Raw genomic sequence first — 21043 nt, 5'->3', positions numbered from 1 at the left:
CTTTACTCAGACTGCAAGGAAAACTGATATTTTATCCAGACTAAGCTTCTTCCTATCCCACTGACCTCATGTATTTCTACTTTTTTAGTGGGGTCTTAAGAGTTAGATGTCAGATTCCTAACAGAGGTCACAAACCCTCATCATCATGGTGAAATTCTCTGACAGGTCTTATCAAGTCTTCACTTTATTTATTTTTTTAACTCTAGAGGTAACCTCATTTAGGGTTTAGAATTTGGCCTCTCCTATCAGTATAAATTCTTTCCAGCACTGTTGGGACTTCCCTATTTACTGAAAAAACACTATTTAAATACCAAATGATGAGCAATATGGTGCCCTTGACACAGACTTTTCCAGCCTGAGGATCAAGTTCCTGGCCTTGTAAATCAAGAGGCCTTTATCACTCAAAAGGAATGGAAGAGGCATTGGTAGGGGCCCGCCTGATGTACCATCACGGTTGCAAGGGTGCTTGGGAATCACATTAGCATTTTTGGGGACATGAGTCTGCCTCAGACTTCTTATAAATACAGCTTGACTCAGCCACTCTATGACTGACAGCCTTGGGACTGACACCCTTGGGACATGAAGTGGATATTGTTCTTTGGGGCCCTTATTGGGCTCAGCGTCTGTGGCCGAGAAAAGTTTTCTGGGTAAGTTCCTTTTGGATTTATTATTAGTTGGTTGGTTCAGTGCTATGGGAACCAAATGGATTTGAAAATGATGGGCTGGTTATATCTCCAGTGGAGTTGCCATTGGAAAAGAAGACATGAGCTCGTGGCCCAGTTCTGCCCTGTGTCATCCCGGGCAAGTTCCTTCTTTGTCAGGTTCAGTCATGCCTATGAAATCGGGACCAGGTGGCCTCCGCAGTCCCTCCCTGGCTCCCCTAATCTCCTGCCAATTCTTTTCCTTCCCAGTTCTTATTTCTAAGGTCAGTTCCAGGCCTCTTTTACTTTTTCACTTCTCTATTATGAAGTACCAAGAACTACCAGCAATTGTTCAATTTCTGCCGTGCTTAGGGGAAAACCTGGGTCTTTGACTTTTTGGTGTCACCTCTCCGTTAGCGGGTAAGGCTTTGTAGACCTGGGGCTTTCTCGTCAGCATCTGGGACACGGAGATTTGCTAGCTCTCGCCTAGCCACAGTGGTGAGAATTGGGATGAAAGGTTACAGCCGGATTGTGTGTGCGTGCATGTGCGTGTGTGTGCGTGCGTGTGTGTGGGTGTGCGTGCATATGTACATACATGCTCAACACGGTCCGTGCGGAATGCTTTGTGGTCTGCAGAGGAGAGGACATTTGGGCGGTAGGATAGATGAAAGGATGCTGTGGTCCCCTGCTGGAAGACTGAATTCGAATAACTCATTACTGCCTAATGCTTTGCCATTTGCAAAGAGCTTTCATGTGCATTATCTTTTGGGTCTCGCAACAACTCCGCCAGGCGGGGGTGTTATTTTCCTCAATTTAAACATGAAGAAAACTCAGCCTCAGAAAGGTTAAGGAACCTGCTCAAGCCCACTTAACTGGTAAGCAGGGGAGAATCGTCTATCTCACAGAGATATCTCTATCTGTTCGTCTACTCTTTCATATGCTAGCTGGCTAAAGGGACTTGGGGTTTGTTTATTGAGGTAATTACTTATATGAGATTGAGTAATTTTTATGGTGATGACTTCTTTTCACACCTGGTGTCTACTGTCGAATAGCTCAGAGGGCTTAGGCATAGCAGGTGGCCAGAGAAGCTTTTTCCACCGTGTAATGACTATGCTCGCTGCCGTGTGGGCTGAAGCATGGAGCTGTCAGGCTCTCGCTGCAGCTATTCACATGGCCGGAAAAATCTTTATTTCTCAGGATACAGACTTTACTTACCATGTGGTGGACGCCCCAGTTGAGACAGCAGGGCCTGGTGCTGGAGTGCCCACCGTGGGAGTGGAGCTTACACAGAAAGGGCTGTGTGCACGAGCTAATTGCAGACAGTGTCGTCCTCATCCCAAAATCTGTTCTCACCTTGTCGTGGGGACCCAGGAAGGGTGGTGGGATCCTTCCAAGCGCTCAGAGACATGGCCCTCACACCCAGCTCAGTGACCGTTTTCTAGCAAGGGGAAGCTGGCCTCTATGAGAATTCAAGTGGTGGGAAGCCAGAACACTGGTTGGCTAGGAGGAGGGACAGTACCGGTGGTGATGAAGATGATGGGGTTTCTCCCCTACCCTCACCACCCCCCTCCCCAGCTTTTGTTCCTTCCGTTTAATGCCCCACTGCCCCCAGTGTCTCATTCTGCTGGTATCTTCTGTCCTGCCCTTTGGTCATCTTGAGGATGGGACGGCGGCCAGGATGCCTAGAGGTGCAGGACAGACAGCGTACAGGAATGTAGTTGCCGAACCAGTTGGAGCATTGGCAGTAGCTGGCAGGCAGCTACGGGTTCCGTGAAATCAACTTTTGTGGTGGCTGGGGGTATGGGTGAGAAAGGCACAAAGGACAGGCGCTTGGCTTGTGTGCGTGGAACTGACGCAGGCATAGAAGCTCGGCACCAGCGGGGCTGTTGGCTGTCAGAATGTGGGATGAGTGGGAGGGTGAGCGAGAGGAAAGCATCCGTCACTCCGCTGGTAGCAGCTGGATGGCGGCAGGTGTGGGAGAGGCTGGAATGAACACATCATAAGAGCACCTGTGTGGAGTCACAGGGGTCAACACGGCAACTTGCGAATTCCAACATATCCCCTCTCCCAGACCCATCTTCCATTTTCAGGGAGTTTGAGCTCTTTGAATGGATTTCCAGACCACAGAGATAGGTTGTGTTCAGCTATCGGAACTCTCAGGACCGGGAAAGAGCATTTTTCAGATAGAGACAAGGACGATTAGAAAATAGCTGGCCTTCACTGGACACCTCCTTACGTTCTTTCTACTTCTAGGTTTGGATGGACTTAGGCTCACGAGAACGGTGTTAGATCCACCCCATCCTCCCCGCTTTTTTAGCACCATCTGAAGACTCTCCTTCTAGGTTAGGGAGAACCTCATGGGTGCTGACAGTTGGTTCTAGAGCCTGGGTGTGAGATTGCCAGGCAGATAAGGAAAAGGGCTTGGCATCCGGGCAGAGGGAACAGCATGTGCAAAGGCATGGAAGGGCAAAGGACATGGGGAATTTGGGATTTCAATGAGGCTGGAGCTGAGAGGATGGAGGAGGGAGAGGCGGAGGAGAGACAGTTGGGGAAAGGCTCCACTCTGCACCCATCCTTCCACTCGGCCTCTCTGCACTCGGGTTGCATCTTTGTCCTCTGTAGCTTGGCTGATAGGGCCTGATGGAGTGTGCTGTGGATTTTTTCACGCTCAGGGCCAGTTAGATCCACCGTGTTCTACTGTCGTGGACTGTGCCCAGGAGTGTGGAAGCTCTGTTGTGAGGTCTCCAATCCGGGAAAAGTAAAATGTGTGCTCTGGATGCTTGTGTAATGTGATCTTCGTGTTCTGGAGAGCCCCTTTTTCTTACGTTCCTCTCTTTTTTTCTTGCTCCTTCTCCTTCCCCTCCTTCCTTGTCATTGTTCTGGTTAATGCTGTATTTTACGATGCCTCATTTTGCCGATAGAGATGTCAGTGCACAGGTGCTTTCTAGAACACTCATTTTAAAGACTCCTCTTTTTCTGGAGTGTTGGGGGTGGGTTGTGACAGAGCATAAGTTCGGCAGATGGGCCCTGGTACTTAGCCAGGAGTAAGGATTTCCCTTCTGTTTTAAACCTGTTCCTTTTTTTGGGAGGCTGTTTGCCTGTGTCGGGGAAATGGTGGTTTGACTCCCCACCTTTTCAGGGCTGCAGTTCAACCCCTAGCAGGCCTGTTGGGCTCTGACTGAGACCTGCCCGGCCAGTGGCTTCTCCTCCGTGGCCTCAGTAGCTCCCAGGGCTTGTGCTTGGCAGCCCACTTCCAAGGCCTGGGTGGGCTGGGGAGAAAGCTGGCATTTCCTCCAGACCCACCGCCTGCAGGGGAAGCCACTCTGTGGTGGACCTGGCGTCTCTAGGGCTGAACGAGACCCCCTGGAGAGTCTCCAGAACCTCCCAGAACAAAGCGAGACCCTGAGAGTCCCATCTGGATCGAGCCGGTTTTCTGACGAGAAGATGCGGTTCTGCCACGTGAGGCTGCACATTTAGCTCCCTGTGACAGAACCATTTTCCCTGTCAACAGGTCCTTCAGCTCACAGCCCTCTCCAGCAGCTTTTCCCGCATTCATTCGGGTAAAGGGATGACGCATGTGACAGCGTCGAGTGCGGATTCATTCGGGCGGTCACCTAGCAACGGCCTAATGGCTCCCCCTGGCTCCCTGAGCCGGCTGAGAGCACAAAGGCAGCTTTTCAGGCTCGGCCTTCTCCCGCCCACACACAGGACTTCGGGGGCCTCGGCCCCTGCCGCTGCTGCGGAAGCTAAATGGTGTAGATGAAGCAAGTTCGGGACAAACAACAAAGGGGGGCTCGGGACTGGCCGGCTCCCTTCTGGGCCTTCTCAGGGCCCCCCTGGGGAGGACTGAATCCCAAGTCAGCCCCAGCACCCAGCCCATGTTGTACTTCACATCTGTATAGCGTTCTGGAGCCGGACGGGATTGGGAGACCACCCAGCAAATAGCTAACCCTCCAAGGATGGAAGGTCTGCTCCCTTTTCCAGCTCTTTCCAGCGTGGACCTTCAGCCAGAGTCTCAGTCCTGGCCCCTGACAGTGAAGAAGTGCTTCTTTATGTCTTGAGTTAGCTTTGCGTGTAACTCAGGAACATTCCTCTCTGCAAAATATATATGTTTTTCATTATAAAGTAATATGACCACATTACAGAAAACAGATACAAGGGGAAAAAAAGTCAGTCATCCATAATCCCACGACCCGGACATAAGCACTGTCAGCATTTGCTATATTTCCGTTGTCTGTTTTTCTTCCAATGCATCTGCTTTTTCCATACTTGTAATCATGGCATACATACAATTTTGTGTCCTGCTCTTTCACTTAATATTTCCCTTCAAGTTATACTATAAGCACTTTTTCATATTTGCCACGTAGTCTTATTTTTAATGGCTATACATTATAACCAAAGACTAGACCATTTCCTCTCATTTGGCCCAGTTATGTCTGGGACATAGGCTTGGGGTTTATTTGCCAGCTGAAAGCTCACCATTATCTTTTGCTTTTTTTTTTTTTCCCCTCCAGGGACCAAGTTTTTAGGATTAACGTCAGAAATGGAGACGAGATCAGCAAACTAAGTCAGCTAGTGAATTCAGACAACCTGAAGGTACGTGGCTCTTCTGAGTCCTCTTGAGTATCTCTGACTTCAGTGACAGAAGACTCTTGCACCACCGGCATTGTTACTCCTGGAGAGTTTTTGTGTATAGTCCTGTATTAGTCAGTGGGCCCTCACACGATTGTGAGGGCCGGTGGGGAGAAGTGCTATAGATCACGGCACTGCTGTCCTGGAAACTGGGCACCCTCAACGGTGGGCTCCCTCTTTCTGTCTATCATTGACTTACTACTTCTTGGAGTTGGCCAGGTCTTGCCTTCTGGGTAGGCCTGACCAGACACAGCTGTGAAATGGGCAGAGTTTTCCCTTGGTCAGAACCCAGCTCCTCAGGGATCATCCTGGCTTTTGGCAGTTGTTTGAGAAGAATGAGCTCATTGTGCCTTTTACCTGAACTGTCCTTTAACCTGGTTTTATTTTCCGTTCTCTTCAGCTCAACGTCTGGAAATCTCCCTCCACCTTCAGTCGTCCTGTGGATGTCTTGGTCCCATCTGTCAGTCTGCAGCCAGTCAAATCCTTCTTGAAGTCCCAGGGCTTAGAGTACTCAGTGACAATTAAAGACCTGCAGGTGGGTAGGCCATGGTCCTTAACTGGTTTTGTATAGGACAAAGCACCCAGAGTGGACCTGAGACATGTGCAAGTCTTCATCTTATCCTTCTCCATTTTATAAATGAACTCATTGAGGTCCATGGAAGTAAAGTGCAGTGACTTCTTAGTGGGAACATGTTGTTGTAGGAAGGGCATACCCAGGTTAGGGAACTGGACAGACCTGGATCCGAATCCTGATTTTGCTATCAGCTGTGTGGCTCTGGACAAGCTATTAACATCTTGAGCCTCTATTTCTTCATCCGTAAAATGGTAGTAGCAGCGATGCCAACTTCATACAACTGATCGAGAAAATAAAATATATTAAGTGTATGTGAAATGCCCAACAGTACTTGGTCTGTCAAAGATGCCCCACAAATACAAACCCTCTCTCCCTTGTTGTATTTGAAGTCAAGAGGGAAGAAAAGTGTGTGTGCGGGGGTGGGGGAGTATGTTGGAGACTCGTCATGAAAAGCATCTTTTGACAACGAGGGAATGTCACCTGTAGTTCTCAGCAGCAGGAACATCACCACCCAAGCCAGACACCAGCCTCACGACCTGTATCAGAACAGCAGGACAGTGTCTGGCTCATGTTCTCTCCTTCACCGAGGTGGGTTATGGACTAATTGGCAATTTGGCCCGGGAGTTTCCTGATGGCGTGAGCAGCTGTGAGCTTATTAATCATCCTCACATGTCACAGACATCTGCCAGGAGCCTTCAAAGTATGAGTGGTTATAAGAATTTCTTTGTTTCTGAATGGTTTCCCAAGCTGTGTATTTCAGAGGCACTGGATACCAGATGCGGGCCGATGTCTAGAGAATTCATAGTGCAGAATAACCAAATAGCACATATGCTGCTTTTGGGGAGTAAGTGGGTTTTGAATGGGGTGATGTACTTTGGATGCCAAGAAATAAGCTTTTGTAGATATGTGGAAGAAATCTGACCCCCTTTTACACCTTGACGTTTGTGTGCCGAGGGTGCCGCCATCTTGGCCAGCTCATGCCAAAATGTGGCAGAAACAACTTGAACCTCCATCTCCAGTGAGTCACTTCACAGCATTGCCGTGTCTGTTTTAGGCCCTTTTAGATAACGAAGATGAAGAAATGCAACACAATGAAGGGCAAGAGCGGAGCAGTAAAAAATTCAACTATGGGGCCTACCATTCCCTGGAAGCTGTAAGTGTCTCGGAGCAGGTTAAGATCAAGGTCATTGGCATCTTGGGTTTTGTAACCCCTTTTCTTACTTGGAGGAAGCCCTGGTCCATAGCGCAATACCCCTTTACTAAGGGGCTAAAATGTGAACACTTCAATTTTTGTTTTGTTTTGTTTTTTGGTAATTCTTGGGTTGTTTATCTCCCACCAGCACCTAAGAGCATAGTGAAACACAACTGAACATTTTCTCCCACATGCATCCTTCCTTCCTGAGGCAACCCCTGAAAGAAAACCATGAAATAATTACAATCATTTCCATCCTTGTAATTCAACCTTCTTATACCCCACCATAATCCCTGTATTTTACTCACCCAGATTAAAATGTTACTTATTCCAGGCAAGTAGACAAGTGGTTATTTCCAAGGTTAACCAAATATTTCCACTCATTTATCATGATTACTTATAATGTATATTTGTACTCTAATGTGTTTTGGTGCTGTGTTTAGTTAAAAACCACTTTATATAGATGACTGACTTTCAAGGTAATCCAGCAAACACTTCCAATAAAAAATTTGGAGCAGAACCACTTAATATGATATTAGAACTTGAGGAATCAAGAGGGGCTATAGAATGGGGCTGCATCAGATAGCCTACAGTTTCCTTACGACCCTCAATGTCTTCTACATTAGTCTAGAAACTCTCTACTAGCTCAGAACAACATCTCAAAAGGAAATTGTTATTCTCCTTCCCATACCTGCATACGCATTATTCTTTATAACCAAAGATGGGGTTCCTGGCATGCTTTTTGTGAGACATAGGCTTTGAGCTGTTTTTCTTCTAGATGAGGGATTATTTTCAAGGTTGACCAACTGTTTTCACTTCTTTCCCATGATTGTCAGTAGCTTTGTTTATTGTATACACTTCCAACTGCACTGCCCCTTGATCCCTTTTGTGACCAATGACATACATCTGCAAAGCAGCTGGATAAAGTTAGGAGTTCAGTCCAGGGCCACGGACAAAAGCAGAGCTCAGGGCTCACACAGGCATCAGACCCGTGACGTGAGCCTCGTTAGCGTGGCACACTCCCTAGCTGAGCTAAGTGGTTGCAAATGTCACCCAAGACCCCGGGAATGCCATCCCCTCACCTGCCCGCTATGGGAGCTGCACTTTCTCATGGGCTTGGTTTTGCTCTACGGCTTTAGGGGTCACTGCCGTCTGATTGCAGCTTCCCCCACATCCCCCGTCCCCTGTGAGGCCTTCTGCTGTGCCTCGGTGTACGGTCTCCCTCTTGGCTTGATCACATGCAGTTCTCTCTAAAAACAGCTTTGAAGAGCTCTCGTCCTGTAACTGCTTAGGCCTGCTTAGGGTCTCTGGTGGGAGTCTCATGTCTGTCTCAGCCAGGGTTTCCAGTTTCCGTTTTCCTGTGTGTTTGTTGCTGTTGCGTTGTTTCTGTTGTTTGCCAGCTGAGTTTCCTCCTCATGCTGGCAGTGTGAATTTGGACCCTTCCCTCCCAATATAGCTTGGTGTTTTAACTTCTCCTGGGGGACTCTCTTGCCTCTCACGGTTCAGGGTGGGTATCCGGCTTTTGCTTCACTCTCTAGGGTCAGTAGGTAGAGTTTCCAAGCCCTTTTCATGGCTGGAGTGGCCGGTTCTCAGCTCTCAAGTTCCAGCTCCTTGGCCCACCCCGGTTCCTGTGCCCTCGATCACTACTCCTGACTTGCTGTAAACCCTCAGTGCCTACAGCGGATAACTGGTCCCGAGGCTCCATTTTCTGCCTTCCACTCAGCTGGTTAGGTCCCTTTTCATTTCTCGCCCCTGCAATGTCTCCTTTCTTGATTTTTAAGCTTGGCTGGGAATTATTTTCATTGTAGTTTCTCTGTCTTGAGTATGTATTTGGGGAGCGGTTTCTTGCTTCTGCTCAGTCTGCCATACTGACTGCTGCTCTGGCAGACCACTGAAGCTGGAATTTTAGTCAATATCAATCGTGTATTTTTCTTCTCTGTACGGCTCCCTCTTCCACTTTTAAGGTCTAAACATACATTTCTTTATTTCCTTCTTTTGCCCTCAGTAGTTTTGAGCAACTAAGATGGATGAACCCTATTTAAATCAAGTTTTTTTAGAAATTGAAACCAAATGGAAGCATTTGCCGCCGTGATTTACAGCTCTTCACTCATTCTCTTAAGGCCGTTAGAGGAATCTCCAAAGAGGGGCTCAGACTACAGGGTATAAGCAAGACGCTTCACTGGGTTGGAGGAAGAAACTATTACAACTTCTATTTACGTTCTACATATGTTTATACTTATTATTAATGCTACCATTTTGTTTCTTTTTTAATAATGCACTTATTGGTACATTATTCTGGTGGTATACATAATGTATTGTATATATGTTATATACATAACAAATATTTATTATAAAACAAATACATAAATGTATATATATAGTGTATGCTAATTAAAAAAACTGGTAGAGAAAGTGATCAAAAGGTTTGAAGAGGACCGTTTTCAAGAACCTTGGCCGAATGGGGCAATTGCTGATTCTCCCTTCTGGTGTGGCATGAAGGACCACACCGCTAGAGGAGTCTGTGTGCAAGTCTCTCTAGTTTAGTGGCCTATAATTTTATGGACAGATAAAATGTGTTATTCTCTAGAATGTTGTAGAAAAGGGCTCTTAAGGCAGTTCTTCAAGAATAAGTATTCCATGGTGATAATATTGTCAACCCTGAGATCACAGGGCTGGATCTAATCATTGATCAAATCAATGAAGAAGTCATTGGGGTAAGTAAGATGAAGTTCACAGATACCTACCCAGAGCTGAAAACAAAATTTTCAAATGCCCCTGAGTCCACCTTTCCATGCTTTAGATTTACCATGAGATGGACAGCATTGCCGGAGATTTTCCCAAGTTGGCGACCAGGGTGAAGATTGGGCATTCGTTTGAAAACCGGCCCATGTATGTACTGAAGGTGAGGCCCGAGGCTCTTCAAGAGGCCTGGCTGGACTCAGGCTCCTGGTCCCTTGTGTCCAGGACCCAGCCCTCAGACCTCTGAAGGAGGGAGGTTTTTAGGCTCTTCTTGACTTCAGAGGCATGGGTAGACATCTTCTGGGGCTCAATTTTGGTGTGACTGAGAGTTCCCTGTTTTTGCCTAATGTGGAAGGAGTTAGAACATAGAAGGAGACCATCCCGTTGCAAGTTTTGACTGAAAGACAGGATCAGCTGGGGGGAAGGGTCATGGGTGGGAGAGGATGGAGTGGGTGAGGGGGATGGGGATGGGGGTGGGGTGGGTCTGTTAGCATTCCAGAAAGTGCTCAGATGGGCCACAATCTTTTGCCTTCATTCGTACCTCCAAAAAGCAAGTCAAATTGGGATTGCTCTACAAATTCTATTCTACTTTTAGGGGTACTTATTGGAAAAGCAATCTAGGAAGCTAATTTTAGGGTTGATGTAATTTTAAGCCCAGCCTATGATCCTTGGCTGCACAAAGCCTAACTTCTAGATATTTCTAACAGATTCAGGTCTATATTGGCAAAAGAGGTAGAGAATTTATGGCAGGGACATAAATTACATAAATAACCCAGCCAAATGAATAAAAAGGAATTTGGAGATATGAAGCATGGAACAAGTGAGGGTGCTAAGAATTTGTCAGATCCTTAGTGTCCTATAAGCCCCGAAGAACCCAGGCTCCTGGCTTGAATTACCAGCCAGAGGAGATTTGCCACCGAGCCGGTCGCTCTGAAATAATCCACATAAATTTAGACGATTTGCCAACCTGTTGGAGACTCTGGCTTCATTAGCACCATGCTTTGACCCAAGGTGGCCGGACCCCACACTAAAAGGTAGGAGCCAGAACTCATTTAATGCCATTTGCAAAGAGCTGTAGTGAACCTCTGTCTTCCTCCTTGTAAAATCAAATTCATTTATTGCATCAGCTGGAACAGGCCGGTTCATGCACTCTCGGGCCTCTCTCTGTTGGGGTACCATTTGAGGTCTTTCAAGAGACATAATATTATCTCTAATCACACTGGCATTATCATTCACAATAGCAATTGTTTCCCCTTGCCATTTGCTTCCCACCCTGGAGCGGCTCAAGTGGCCCGGAGCCACGGCCGTGCCTCGCCAGCCAACCAATTAAGCTCCCTGGTCACAGATAAACCTGATAAATAGATGGTACCCTCAGGAACAGTTGGTCTCTGAATTATCTTAAATTGATTAAATGAATAGGGGTGAGCTGGGGAGAGGAGAAGTGAGTGGAGACACGGGCAGGAGGGTCATTTTCAGGCCTCTTTGTCCTTCCACAGTTCAGCACCGCAGAAGGCAGGCGGCGGCGGCCAGCCGTTTGGCTGAACGCAGGCATCCATTCCCGGGAGTGGATCTCGCAGGCCACGGCGATCTGGACTGCGAGGAAGGTCATGTCGTGTGGTATTAGCTGACAATTCTGGGGGGCCAGGGTGCCCCTGCAGGGTCCCAGGAGGCTGGGCCTGGGGGGATGAGGTGGGAAGGTACTCAGCCCAGAAACAGTTGGAGGGAGGGCTTTTTGGGTTGGAAAAGCAAAAGGTCAGAGTCCTTTGGTCAAGCCACTGTGGCTAAATGACAAAGTCCATTCATGGCAGCGAGCAAGCTAATGAGCTGTAGAAATAGACCCGAAATCCTGAGCCCATAGTCAGTCCTACAGAAAGGGAGCAGAGCCTTCTCTGCAGCGAAACTCAGACCAACTTTGCTATCAGCCCATCCTAGCCCTCTAGACCCTCAAGGATCTCAGGCTGTCTGCATGTGCCCCCCCCCCCCAGAGTCTGCTTTGAGGCAGCACTAGCCAGAGGAGGGGTGTTGCGTGTGGAGGATGTACTTTCCCTACCGGTTAGCGTGGGGGCCCAGGTTCCCCAAAACTATGATGATGTGTGGCTCTTCCCTCCCTTATTCCCACCCCCTGGAAGGAAGGAATCAACCAGGCAGCCCCAGACTCTGCAGTTGATGTCATCAGGAGGCCATGCTCCCCGAGGGTTTGAAGTGCCCCAAGAGCTTTGCAGAGAGCTCTGTCTATGAGGGGGACAGAGAGGCTGCAGGGGGCACCTGGGGAAGATACACGGGCTTCGACCGGGCACCCCAGCTGGTCACCCAAGAAGCTGACAAGCTTCTTGTCTCTGCTTAGATCGCATCTGATTACGGGAAGGACCCAGCCATCACCACCATCTTGGAGAAAATGGATATTTTCTTGTTGCCTGTGGCCAATCCTGATGGATATGTGTACACACAAACTCGAGTGAGTAACACCGAGTGAGCTGGGCTTGAAGGTGAGAAGAGTCTGGTGAATTCCTTGCTGTGCCACCCGAACAGTTGTAGGAACGGGGAGAGAACTCCCACCCACGTGCACGTTACAAGCTTCCTCGGGCTCCATTTCTCACTCATCCCCTGAGCTGAGAGTCACCAGGGAATATTTTTTCTTGGAGAGAATCGTCTAATGAACTCCCTCTCATGGATCTTGAACAATTATCAACACTTAACCAATCTTCTTTTCATTTTTTTCCCTCCCACACATTTTTTTTTCCTTTTGTTTAAAAGCACATCCCTGACATCAGGTTATTGGACCCCAAATTTTTTAATATGCATCTCTGGTTGATGGTTATTAAAACAAAACAAGAAAAAAACCCAAACAATACACCACTGTCACTTAAAAAAATTAATGGAATTTCTTTAACATCATCTAATTCCCCCAATTATCTTTTAGATGTCTTTTGAGTCAGTTTGTTGAAATCAGTCCCCAATAAGGTTTTGCACCTGTATTTGGTTGTTGCCGCTCTGTAGGCTTTTTAAATCTACGGCGGTTACCCACTCCCACACACATCTCTTTTAAAAATGTCATTCATTTGTTGGAGAAACCAGGTAAATTGTGCTGTAGAATGTCTCACGTTCTGAATTTGGCTGATGACTTCTTTGTTGTGTGTCATTCGTTCCCGTAAGCTCTTCACTTGTAGTCAGAGCTTGAAGTTCGATTGGGTTCAGTTGAGTTTTTCAGGCAAGTTAATAAAATAGTTGCCGTGCACTTCCTGTCAGACCAGTGGTGGTTCGGGCAGACGATGTCTGCCGAAGCCAAAAATCAATTTGGAGGGTTCAGGCGACATCAGGCTTGTTCTTGCGTTACAAAGTTCTCATCATGGCATTTTGGGGGAGTCCTTCTCTCTGAGCCCGAAGGGCCGAGCCTCCTTTCTCTGGGAGATGAGAGGAGAATGCTCAGTCTGTGAGCACCGGGGCCCCAGTGATCCTCCAGGCAGAGCTAAGAACCTTGCTCCATCATGGACCCCCACCCCAGAGAACACCTTCGCTTTTCCTGTACCCTGACCCACCCCTGAATGCTTATCCCCTCCTTGGTGGTCTTTCCAGAACCGACTATGGAGGAAGACACGGTCCATCAATCCTAGAAGCCCTTGCATTGGTGCTGATCCAAACAGAAATTGGAATGCTAGTTTTGCAGGTAGGCTGGGAGTGGGGGGTGGTGGCTTTCCCTCCCTGCTGCCCCGGGGAGCCTGGTCCACGGGGTGCTGAGTGGGCAGTGAGGGAACCAGTTTCCAGGCTGGCTCCATTCCTGCTTCACAGAGAGACGTGGGCCAATTCCTTACACTCTGTCTAGGGTTTTTGTTTTTTGTTTTCTGGTTTTTCTGTTTTTGTTTTTAACATTTTTGGGGGGTAGTTTTGAAAGGGACTGACTCAGCAATTCTTGTTCTCCTGAAAGTACACTAATATTTTAAAAATGGTTCTAGTCTTAGACGTTCAGATCCACGCTCTGTGCCCTGGGCGTCCCTGCTTCTCCCGGGCGAGCGACTGGGTAGGTGGAAGGGCTCCTGGTGGTAACTGGGAAGAGAGCAGTTAGCACAGTCACCCTGCCAGACCAGATCGTGGGACGTGGGACGTCAATCCCAGCAGTTGACCCTTAGATGTGTCAGTGTGACATGCAGCCCTTTGGTGTCACAGAAAGGGCACGAGGATTAGGAGACCCGCGTTCTGAGTTCCAGCTGTTTAAAAACCATCCGTACAGTCATGTCCACTGGCTGCCAGGTAAAGTGTTCCTGTGTGTTCCCTTACTTATTCGTCTGACCGAGTGAGTGAGTTTTATTATCTGAAGTGAGACAATTGGACTCGGAGACAGTCTCAGGAGCAGGTGGCCAAGAGTTAGGGTCGGAGCTCACCTTGCAGCTCCAGAAGTCTGTAGTGCTCTCTCGCGCCCTTCCACAGCTGGGCTGTTGTCCTGTCTTCAACCTACTTCTTGTACCTGCACACTCGCCTGCCCCACACCCTGTGGCAGGGAGAATCATGCATCTGTGGGAAAGGAGCTGAGAGAAATGGGGGAACTGAGGGCGTGGAAGTTAAGTCAGCTCTTCCCACAAGCAGGGTGGTTTTACGCACAGGCCACGTACCTCAGGGAGCTGTGTTGTGAACCAGTACAGAAGGCAGTATCTAAATACCGGCCAACTGGGAGGCTTTAGCCACAACAATAGATTATTTTTGGCAGCCCTTGGCCATTAAGATCTGAACCAAGAGAATGAGTTGACACCAGAATAAATGGAGTCATTTTCATTATTAATTGGTATTTGTATTAATTATCCAAAATACTTATTAATTACAACTCATTGTCGGGTATGATATTAATTATTTATGGCAGCTGTTAGTGATGCCATACAAGGTCGACTCTATCCATTTAAAGGAATCCTTCCAGTTTTCCCTCCTCAGCTGTGGCAGATTCGGTGCCCTCCCTCTTCTGCGCCACCCCCCACACCACCCACCATGTACACATATTGTGGACTAGGCTCCTGGGGTAGGGGGGCTCCTTCCATCGACCTGTCCATGGCCAGCCCCTCCTGCTCTTCCTCTGGGTTCAGTGTCCTACATTTCTGTTTTCTTGCCGATGGGTTCATGTTTCTGTTTGGGCCACTCCCCACAGGACAGGGGGCCAGTGACAACCCTTGCTCTGAGATATACCATGGACCCCATGCCAACTCGGAAGTGGAGGTGAAGTCGGTGGTAGATTTCATCCAAGAACACGGGAATTTCAAATGCTTCATCGACTTGCACAGCTACTCACAGCTGCTGATGTATCCATATGGGTACACCGTCAAGAAGGCCCCGGATGCTGATGAGCTGGTGAGTGACGGGCCGCCTTCCCTAGGGCCCACCTAGCCCTGGGCCTGCTTGACCCCAGGGTGCTGCCACAGTTGTCCTTCCACAACTTATAGAGACAGTCCAGGAGCCTGGACTTATTTCATTAAGGGCCTGGTCTTCTCTCCTTTTGTCCTTTGGATTGTGCCATCAGACCCCCTGGGGACAAGAAGACAGTTCTCCTTATTTCTGTGTTTGCTGTGACTTTCAAGAACCATGCCTGACCCCTGCCTTTCCTTCTCAGTTGTTTTTCTGACCAAAATGTGTGACAGACCCATTGCTTGCCAAAAACTGTGGGTGGCATTGTGGTGAGTGAGGGAGAGGTGCTCCTCATTCCAGTCAAGGTAGAGTTGAAGTAGGGTGCCAGCTATAGCCTAGGGGTGCTCCGCGTCACATGTAATGACTCGCCCTAGGATGTGAAGAGACACTTAGGGTGGACTGACTGGAGTAGGGCTGGCATCTGTAGGGTGAAGGCAGGCTTCTCCCTCTGTACTGGTAGATTCCAGAGCGCCCCCCTGCCCGGGGCCACAGCTAGTCTCTAAACCTCCCAGTAGATGCAGGGCTCATGCTAAGTGTGAGCCACATTCTGGTCTCAAACAGGTGTTGGCATATGCATATAGGACGGCCCTGTCTCCACCTCCACTCTGGGAACACCCAGCTCTTAGAAAGTTTTCTCTGGAACGTATTTGGCCTTCCCGCACATTCATGAACATGACACTCCCATCCCTCAAGGGAGGTGAAGATGGTGGTGTATTCACTAGGTTGGGTTGGTGAGCAGCCCTCCATGTCTCTGTGTATCAGGCTTTGGCTCTGGTTGGATGGAAAAGGAGGAGACCAGAAGGGAAACTTGAAGGAAGTGCCAAGAACCTTTCACACCATCGCAATGCAGAGCAGCTGAGGGATGTCAGGTTGTGGGATCCATTCTTTCTCACTCTGCTGGTTCCCCCTCCTAGGACAAGGTGGCAAGGCGTGCGGCCAAAGCTCTGGCTTCCCTTTCGGGCACGACGTACCAAGTGGGTCCTACCTGCACCACTGTCTGTAAGTACTTGCTCTATTAGTTATTTAGAAAATGCTTGGAGAGGAAACTTGAAGTGGAAGGAGAGCCTCAAATTAGGCTTACTATGTTGCAGTCTGATGGTTTTGGCTGTTAGCGATAGACCGAATGTGTCAGGCCTGTGGAATGATAGCTGCTGTAGGCGGTTGTCTCCATCAGTACCGTCACTACAGTCATGCTACGTGTCACCTGCCCGTGGTGAGTTTAGTCCTGCTAGTATGCTGGAGTCTGTGTCCCTTCTATTCCATGAAAGATCCCGACATCGTTTATCAAAAGTTCCTCAAGCCCAGCGTTTCATTTTCAAAGGAAACCCACCTTTGGAGATGCAGATCGAGGTGGCTGTAGTGGGCATAGAGGAGACTCCGTCCTCTTCCCATAGGAGACGAGCCCAAGTTGGAGCAGAGCATGCTGGGAGCGGGGGTCCTCTTGGCAATGGTTAGCATCAAGCCAAAAGAAACACCCTAAACAAACCCTACCAAGGCTCCAAACCTGAAGAGCGTCTTCAGGCTCATTACTTACAGCTTCAACCTCATTTTGAGGAAATAGCTTTGTTTTGGTTTCTCACTGAAGTGTTTCATGTGAGTATTTCACTCTGTTCCTGCTGAGATCCTTCCAGTTCCCTCATTCCATGAGTCTGAGCTTTAAACTTAAAGATCAAATTGAAGAATACTATCGTTCTCCAGGACTCTAGCTATCAAGGGGAAATAAAAGCACGAGCACGAGGAGCATGGTTCTGACACCTTTGAAGCCAGTGCCCATCTTTTCCCCTCTAGTGTCTCTCCTCTGTAAGTAATTTTCCAACAGTGGGTCCCCCCTCAGACCCCCTGTAGGCTTGCCGTATTTCTGTCCTATTCCACACCGTAACTCTCCATCCAAGCGCTCCACCTCAGCTAGCTGTTCCCTTCAGCCTTCCTGTTCTGGGAAGTTTCTCCATCCCCCTCCTGGGTCCTCCTCTGTATCTGACCTCAGCACTCTTGTGTGTGTTTCATATGCTGCCTTGCTGCATAAAGCAATTAGTGTGATGTAGGTGTTTGTGTGGCTAATTGCGGGAACCATCCATTAATTATTCAAGATTGATTATTATTAGTGTTGTTAAATGGGAACTCCTAGGAGAAGAAACACCTCAGGAGAGTTTCTCCATCCTCTGCTCCATTAGTGAGAACTGAGTTTAGGACTGCAGAGGGGTGAAGAGACTTGGTGGGAGTCCTTTGGTGAGGCCCTCTCGAAAGAGCTTTGTGGGTCACCACAGTCCTGGCTTTTAGGTCAAACACCAGTTTAAAGGATGGCCTTGTCAACCCACATCAAACACATTCTTCCCAGCCTAAGCTCTGCCAAAACCAAGAGATACTCATCGGATTCCTCCAGAACCAGAGGTGGAAGGCGCTCCCTGAGTGTTGTCCGGGAGACATAATATTTCCTAAGTCTTTCAAGAGCCCATCTTCTGTATTGTTTAAAGGCTTTGCCTACCCTCCTTGCTTCCCAAAAATGTAATCAATTTTTGTATAATAACACTCTGATCCCATAGGTTATTACATGAGCTACACGCATGGTCGACGTCTGTCCCTTCAAGTGCCAGACCTTTTCTTAGATTAACCATTTTAGCTGAAAATAATCTCAAATTTCACACTTTCTTGCCTTTTTAAACAGAGCATGTACAAGGGATTTAAGCTCCTTTCTTCATGACGTAGTGGCCTTCTGAACATTAGTAATAATGTCCTGGAGGCTTTCCGTGCCACATTGCACTTTCAGTCCCTGTGCTGGGCAGCCCCAAGCCCATTTTGCTGCTTTAATTTGTGCATTTGCTTTTTTAGAGTTTTCCCGTTCCTTCCCCTGGTCAGACTGTACTGCTTTCAGACTACCTGCCTCTAGCAACCTTCTCCCCTCTCTTTACTACTAAGGGCTGGGACACAAGTTCTTTAGGCTCATTTGACTCGTGGATAGATCCTGAGTAAGAAGGATATTCATGACAACATTGTTTATACTCACAGAAGCCTACTGAGTACCTCAATGTCCGTCAGTACAGTACCGAATAAAAACACATTTGGTGCAGGCACACAATGAAACAGTGTGCCCCCTGCTTAAATGAATGAGGTGCATCTGTAGATGCGAATAGGGAATAATCTTTAAATGTCAATTGGGAAATACAGTGTGATTTTTATTTCTTTTAATTTTAAAATTTATCTTATCATTTTTAAAAGATTTTATTTATTTATTTAACAGCAAGATAGCGAGAGAGAGAGCACAAGTAGGTAGAATTATATGAGACCACACAAGAATTTCAGAGACTATAGGAGAGCCTGTTTCATAACCTCATGGGGCATGGCATCACAGCATCTCTAGAAAAGTCACAAGCGGAGGGGTGCCTGGGGGGCTCAGTCGTTAAGTGTCTGTCTTCAGCTCAGGTTTGCTCCCAGAGTCCTGGGATCGAGCCCTGCCTTGGGCTCCCTGCTCCACGGGGAGTCTGCTTCTCCCTTTCCCCCTTGCTTATGTTTCGTCTCTCTCAGTATCTCTGTCAAATAAATAAATAAAATCTTTTTTTAAAAAATCACAAGTGATACCATGAGAAATAACCCTCAAGAATAATGGAAAACAAAAGGACCCATCTTTTCATTTAACAGACATGTACCATAAATACTAAATGGACTGGGAGGAGGTTGAGGAAAGCATGGGCTTTTTTTTAGCAGACGGCCTTGGGTTTCAATTCCAGTCCTGCCATTTTTCATCTATATTTCCTTAGATAAATTACTCATTCTGAGCCTGGATTTCCTCCTCTGAAAAACAAGGACGGTAATACCCACCTCACTGGGTTTTTAAAGATTAATGAGGTCATAGATGTGAACTTTTCAATATAAATGACCAGCTTATGGGAGATGTTCAATAAATGATAGCTGCTATTGACATCATTATTTTATTATTCAGTGACATCCACACTTTGCACTTTTAGCCAGTTTCTGCTCTAGTTGAGTTTGGCTGGGAAGAAGCAGGAAAACAGGACTCTTTCAACAGCCTTTTGGCAAAGGGAAGTCTCAAGGGTTGTGCTTCGTTCTCTCTGTGTTTATCAGTTATCTCTTGCTATGTAAAAAGTTATCCTAAAACCTAGCAGCTTAAAATAATAAATGTTTATTTTCTTCCACTCTTTCCCTGGGGTAGGAATTCAAGAATGGCTTAGCTGGGTGGCTCTGGCTCAGGGCCTCTCCCAAGGTTGCAGTCAAGGGCTAGAGTCCTTTAAATCCTTGACCCGGCTGGAAGGGTCTGCTTCTCGGGTGGCTCACTCAGCTGCTGAGTACTGGCAGGAGGCCTCCATTCTTCACCACACAGACCTGGTGATGGGACACTCTCTGACCATCCACACACCCTGATGCCTGGCTTTCCCCAGAGCAAATGCTCTAAGAGAGAGCAAGGCAGAAGCCACAGTCTTTATGATCAGCCTTGAAGGTCACACGCCATCATTCCTGCAATTTCCTGTTAGTTACCCAGGTCAGGGCAACCCCACTCAGTGTCGGAGGGGACCACCCAGGGAGGTGAAAACCAGGAGACAGGGATCATTGGGGCTGGCTTGGAGGCTCCTGTCTCACTCTGTGAAGATTGGTTTTGAGTGACTGGAAAGAGTCTAAACAGTGAGTTAGAGAAAAGGTGGGCTTGAAGATTTAAAATCTCTTGGTTTGAGATGAATGAAGATGACCATCATACAGGACAGACTGAGACATACAGGTCAGGCCGGTGTTCATATGTTGGTGGCCTGATGACCTTCAGCAAGAATTCTAGGTCCCTAAGGAACCATGGGCAGGCAGAATTCCTGAGGCCTGCCCATCTAACCCTGAAAGGAACTGGGGTTCAAAGGTGTTTTCTTTCTGACTTACAGATCCAGCTAGTGGGAGCAGCGTTGACTGGGCGTATGATCATGGCATCAAGTATGCGTTCACGTTTGAGTTGAGAGATACTGGGCACTATGGCTTCCTCCTGCCAGCCAACCAGATCATCCCCACTGCAGAGGAGACCTGGTTGGGGCTGAAGACCATCATGGAGCATGTGCGGAACAATCTCTACTAGATGAGGCACTCTGCTCTGTCTCTGGTTATTTCTCCTCATGTACGCGTGCTCACTGAAGCCACGATTAAAGGGAGCTTGTTCTTTCACGTGTGACTCAGAGCCCTCTGGCTTTGTGGGGAGCACAGGTCAGCCCCTCCTCAGCCCTCATCCTCAAAGTTCATGCATTCTGGTGGTGCACCTCAGAGGGGCGTTCTTGCCACCCTGCTGTGTTTCAGTCCTGCTGGTCCACTGAGCCCTTTGTGTGGCCTTCCTCTCACATAACTGGTTGGGCAGACCACACTTAACATCACTCCGTACTGGGTGGCACGTCTCTACCTCATTTTGAGAACCAAAAAACATCTAAGATAGTTCCCTAGCCTTGTCCCATCCGGCCAGGCTGGTGACCTTGCGCTGCTGGGGCCCCGAGGGAGATGCTGTGGGCGACAGTGCCTGTCTTTGAGATCAGTCTCAAAGGTGACATAGAACTTCCTCTAATTTATCTCACTCCTTCTTGAACATATTTGTCTTTGAAAAATAAATCCTGTAAGGTTATCAGTAGAGGCCATCTTTTTTTTTTTTTTTTTTTGGTTTTTGTTTGTTTGGGGTCTGAATACAAAGTAGTGGATCACTTTTCCTCACTGGGCCCCAAATGCCCAGACACAACAGTTCTGATCACATTCTTCCGTTAGTTACACAGTGTAACTGGGATCCCAGAAGGGGATCTGTGCCACCATAGGTACTGTTCACCCAGGAACCCTTAATGAAGTGGTGATCTAATAGCAGGATTGCTAAATTATCCCCGTCTGTCCTCATGGGCTCACCTCTACTTTGCCTTTTGA

General features: G+C 47.8%; 1 protein-coding gene across 1 annotated transcript; it reads left to right on the top strand.

Moving 5' to 3' along the window:
• The first annotated feature begins 540 nt into the window (after window positions 1–540).
• Window positions 541–20424, top strand: CPA4 (carboxypeptidase A4). Its single transcript, XM_032865341.1, has 11 exons — window positions 541–647; window positions 5156–5237; window positions 5674–5808; window positions 6902–7000; window positions 9840–9941; window positions 11275–11382; window positions 12123–12233; window positions 13352–13442; window positions 14907–15106; window positions 16075–16159; window positions 20038–20424. The coding sequence occupies exons 1-11, from the start codon at window positions 580–582 to the stop codon at window positions 20223–20225; spliced, it is 1269 nt and encodes a 422-aa protein (XP_032721232.1). The 5' UTR covers window positions 541–579; the 3' UTR covers window positions 20226–20424.
• Window positions 20425–21043: the final 619 nt, after the last annotated feature.

This window comes from Lontra canadensis, unplaced genomic scaffold, assembly GCF_010015895.1.
Source record: "Lontra canadensis isolate GAN:19392208 unplaced genomic scaffold, GSC_riverotter_1.0 scaffold2, whole genome shotgun sequence".
NCBI lineage: Eukaryota > Metazoa > Chordata > Mammalia > Carnivora > Mustelidae > Lontra > Lontra canadensis.
This window is presented reverse-complemented; position numbering and strand designations above follow the sequence as displayed.

What these genes read in the sequence shown, in the direction of transcription:
- CPA4 (XM_032865341.1), top strand. Translation starts at nt 580, where the DNA reads ATGAAGTGGATATTGTTCTTTGGGGCCCTTATTGGGCTCAGCGTCTGT. An exon ending in TGACAATTAAAGACCTGCAG is followed by an intron (nt 5,809 to 6,901) that starts GTGGGTAGGCCA and finishes TGTCTGTTTTAG; the next exon opens with GCCCTTTTAGATAACGAAGA. An exon ending in CGATCTGGACTGCGAGGAAG is followed by an intron (nt 11,383 to 12,122) that starts GTCATGTCGTGT and finishes GTCTCTGCTTAG; the next exon opens with ATCGCATCTGATTACGGGAA.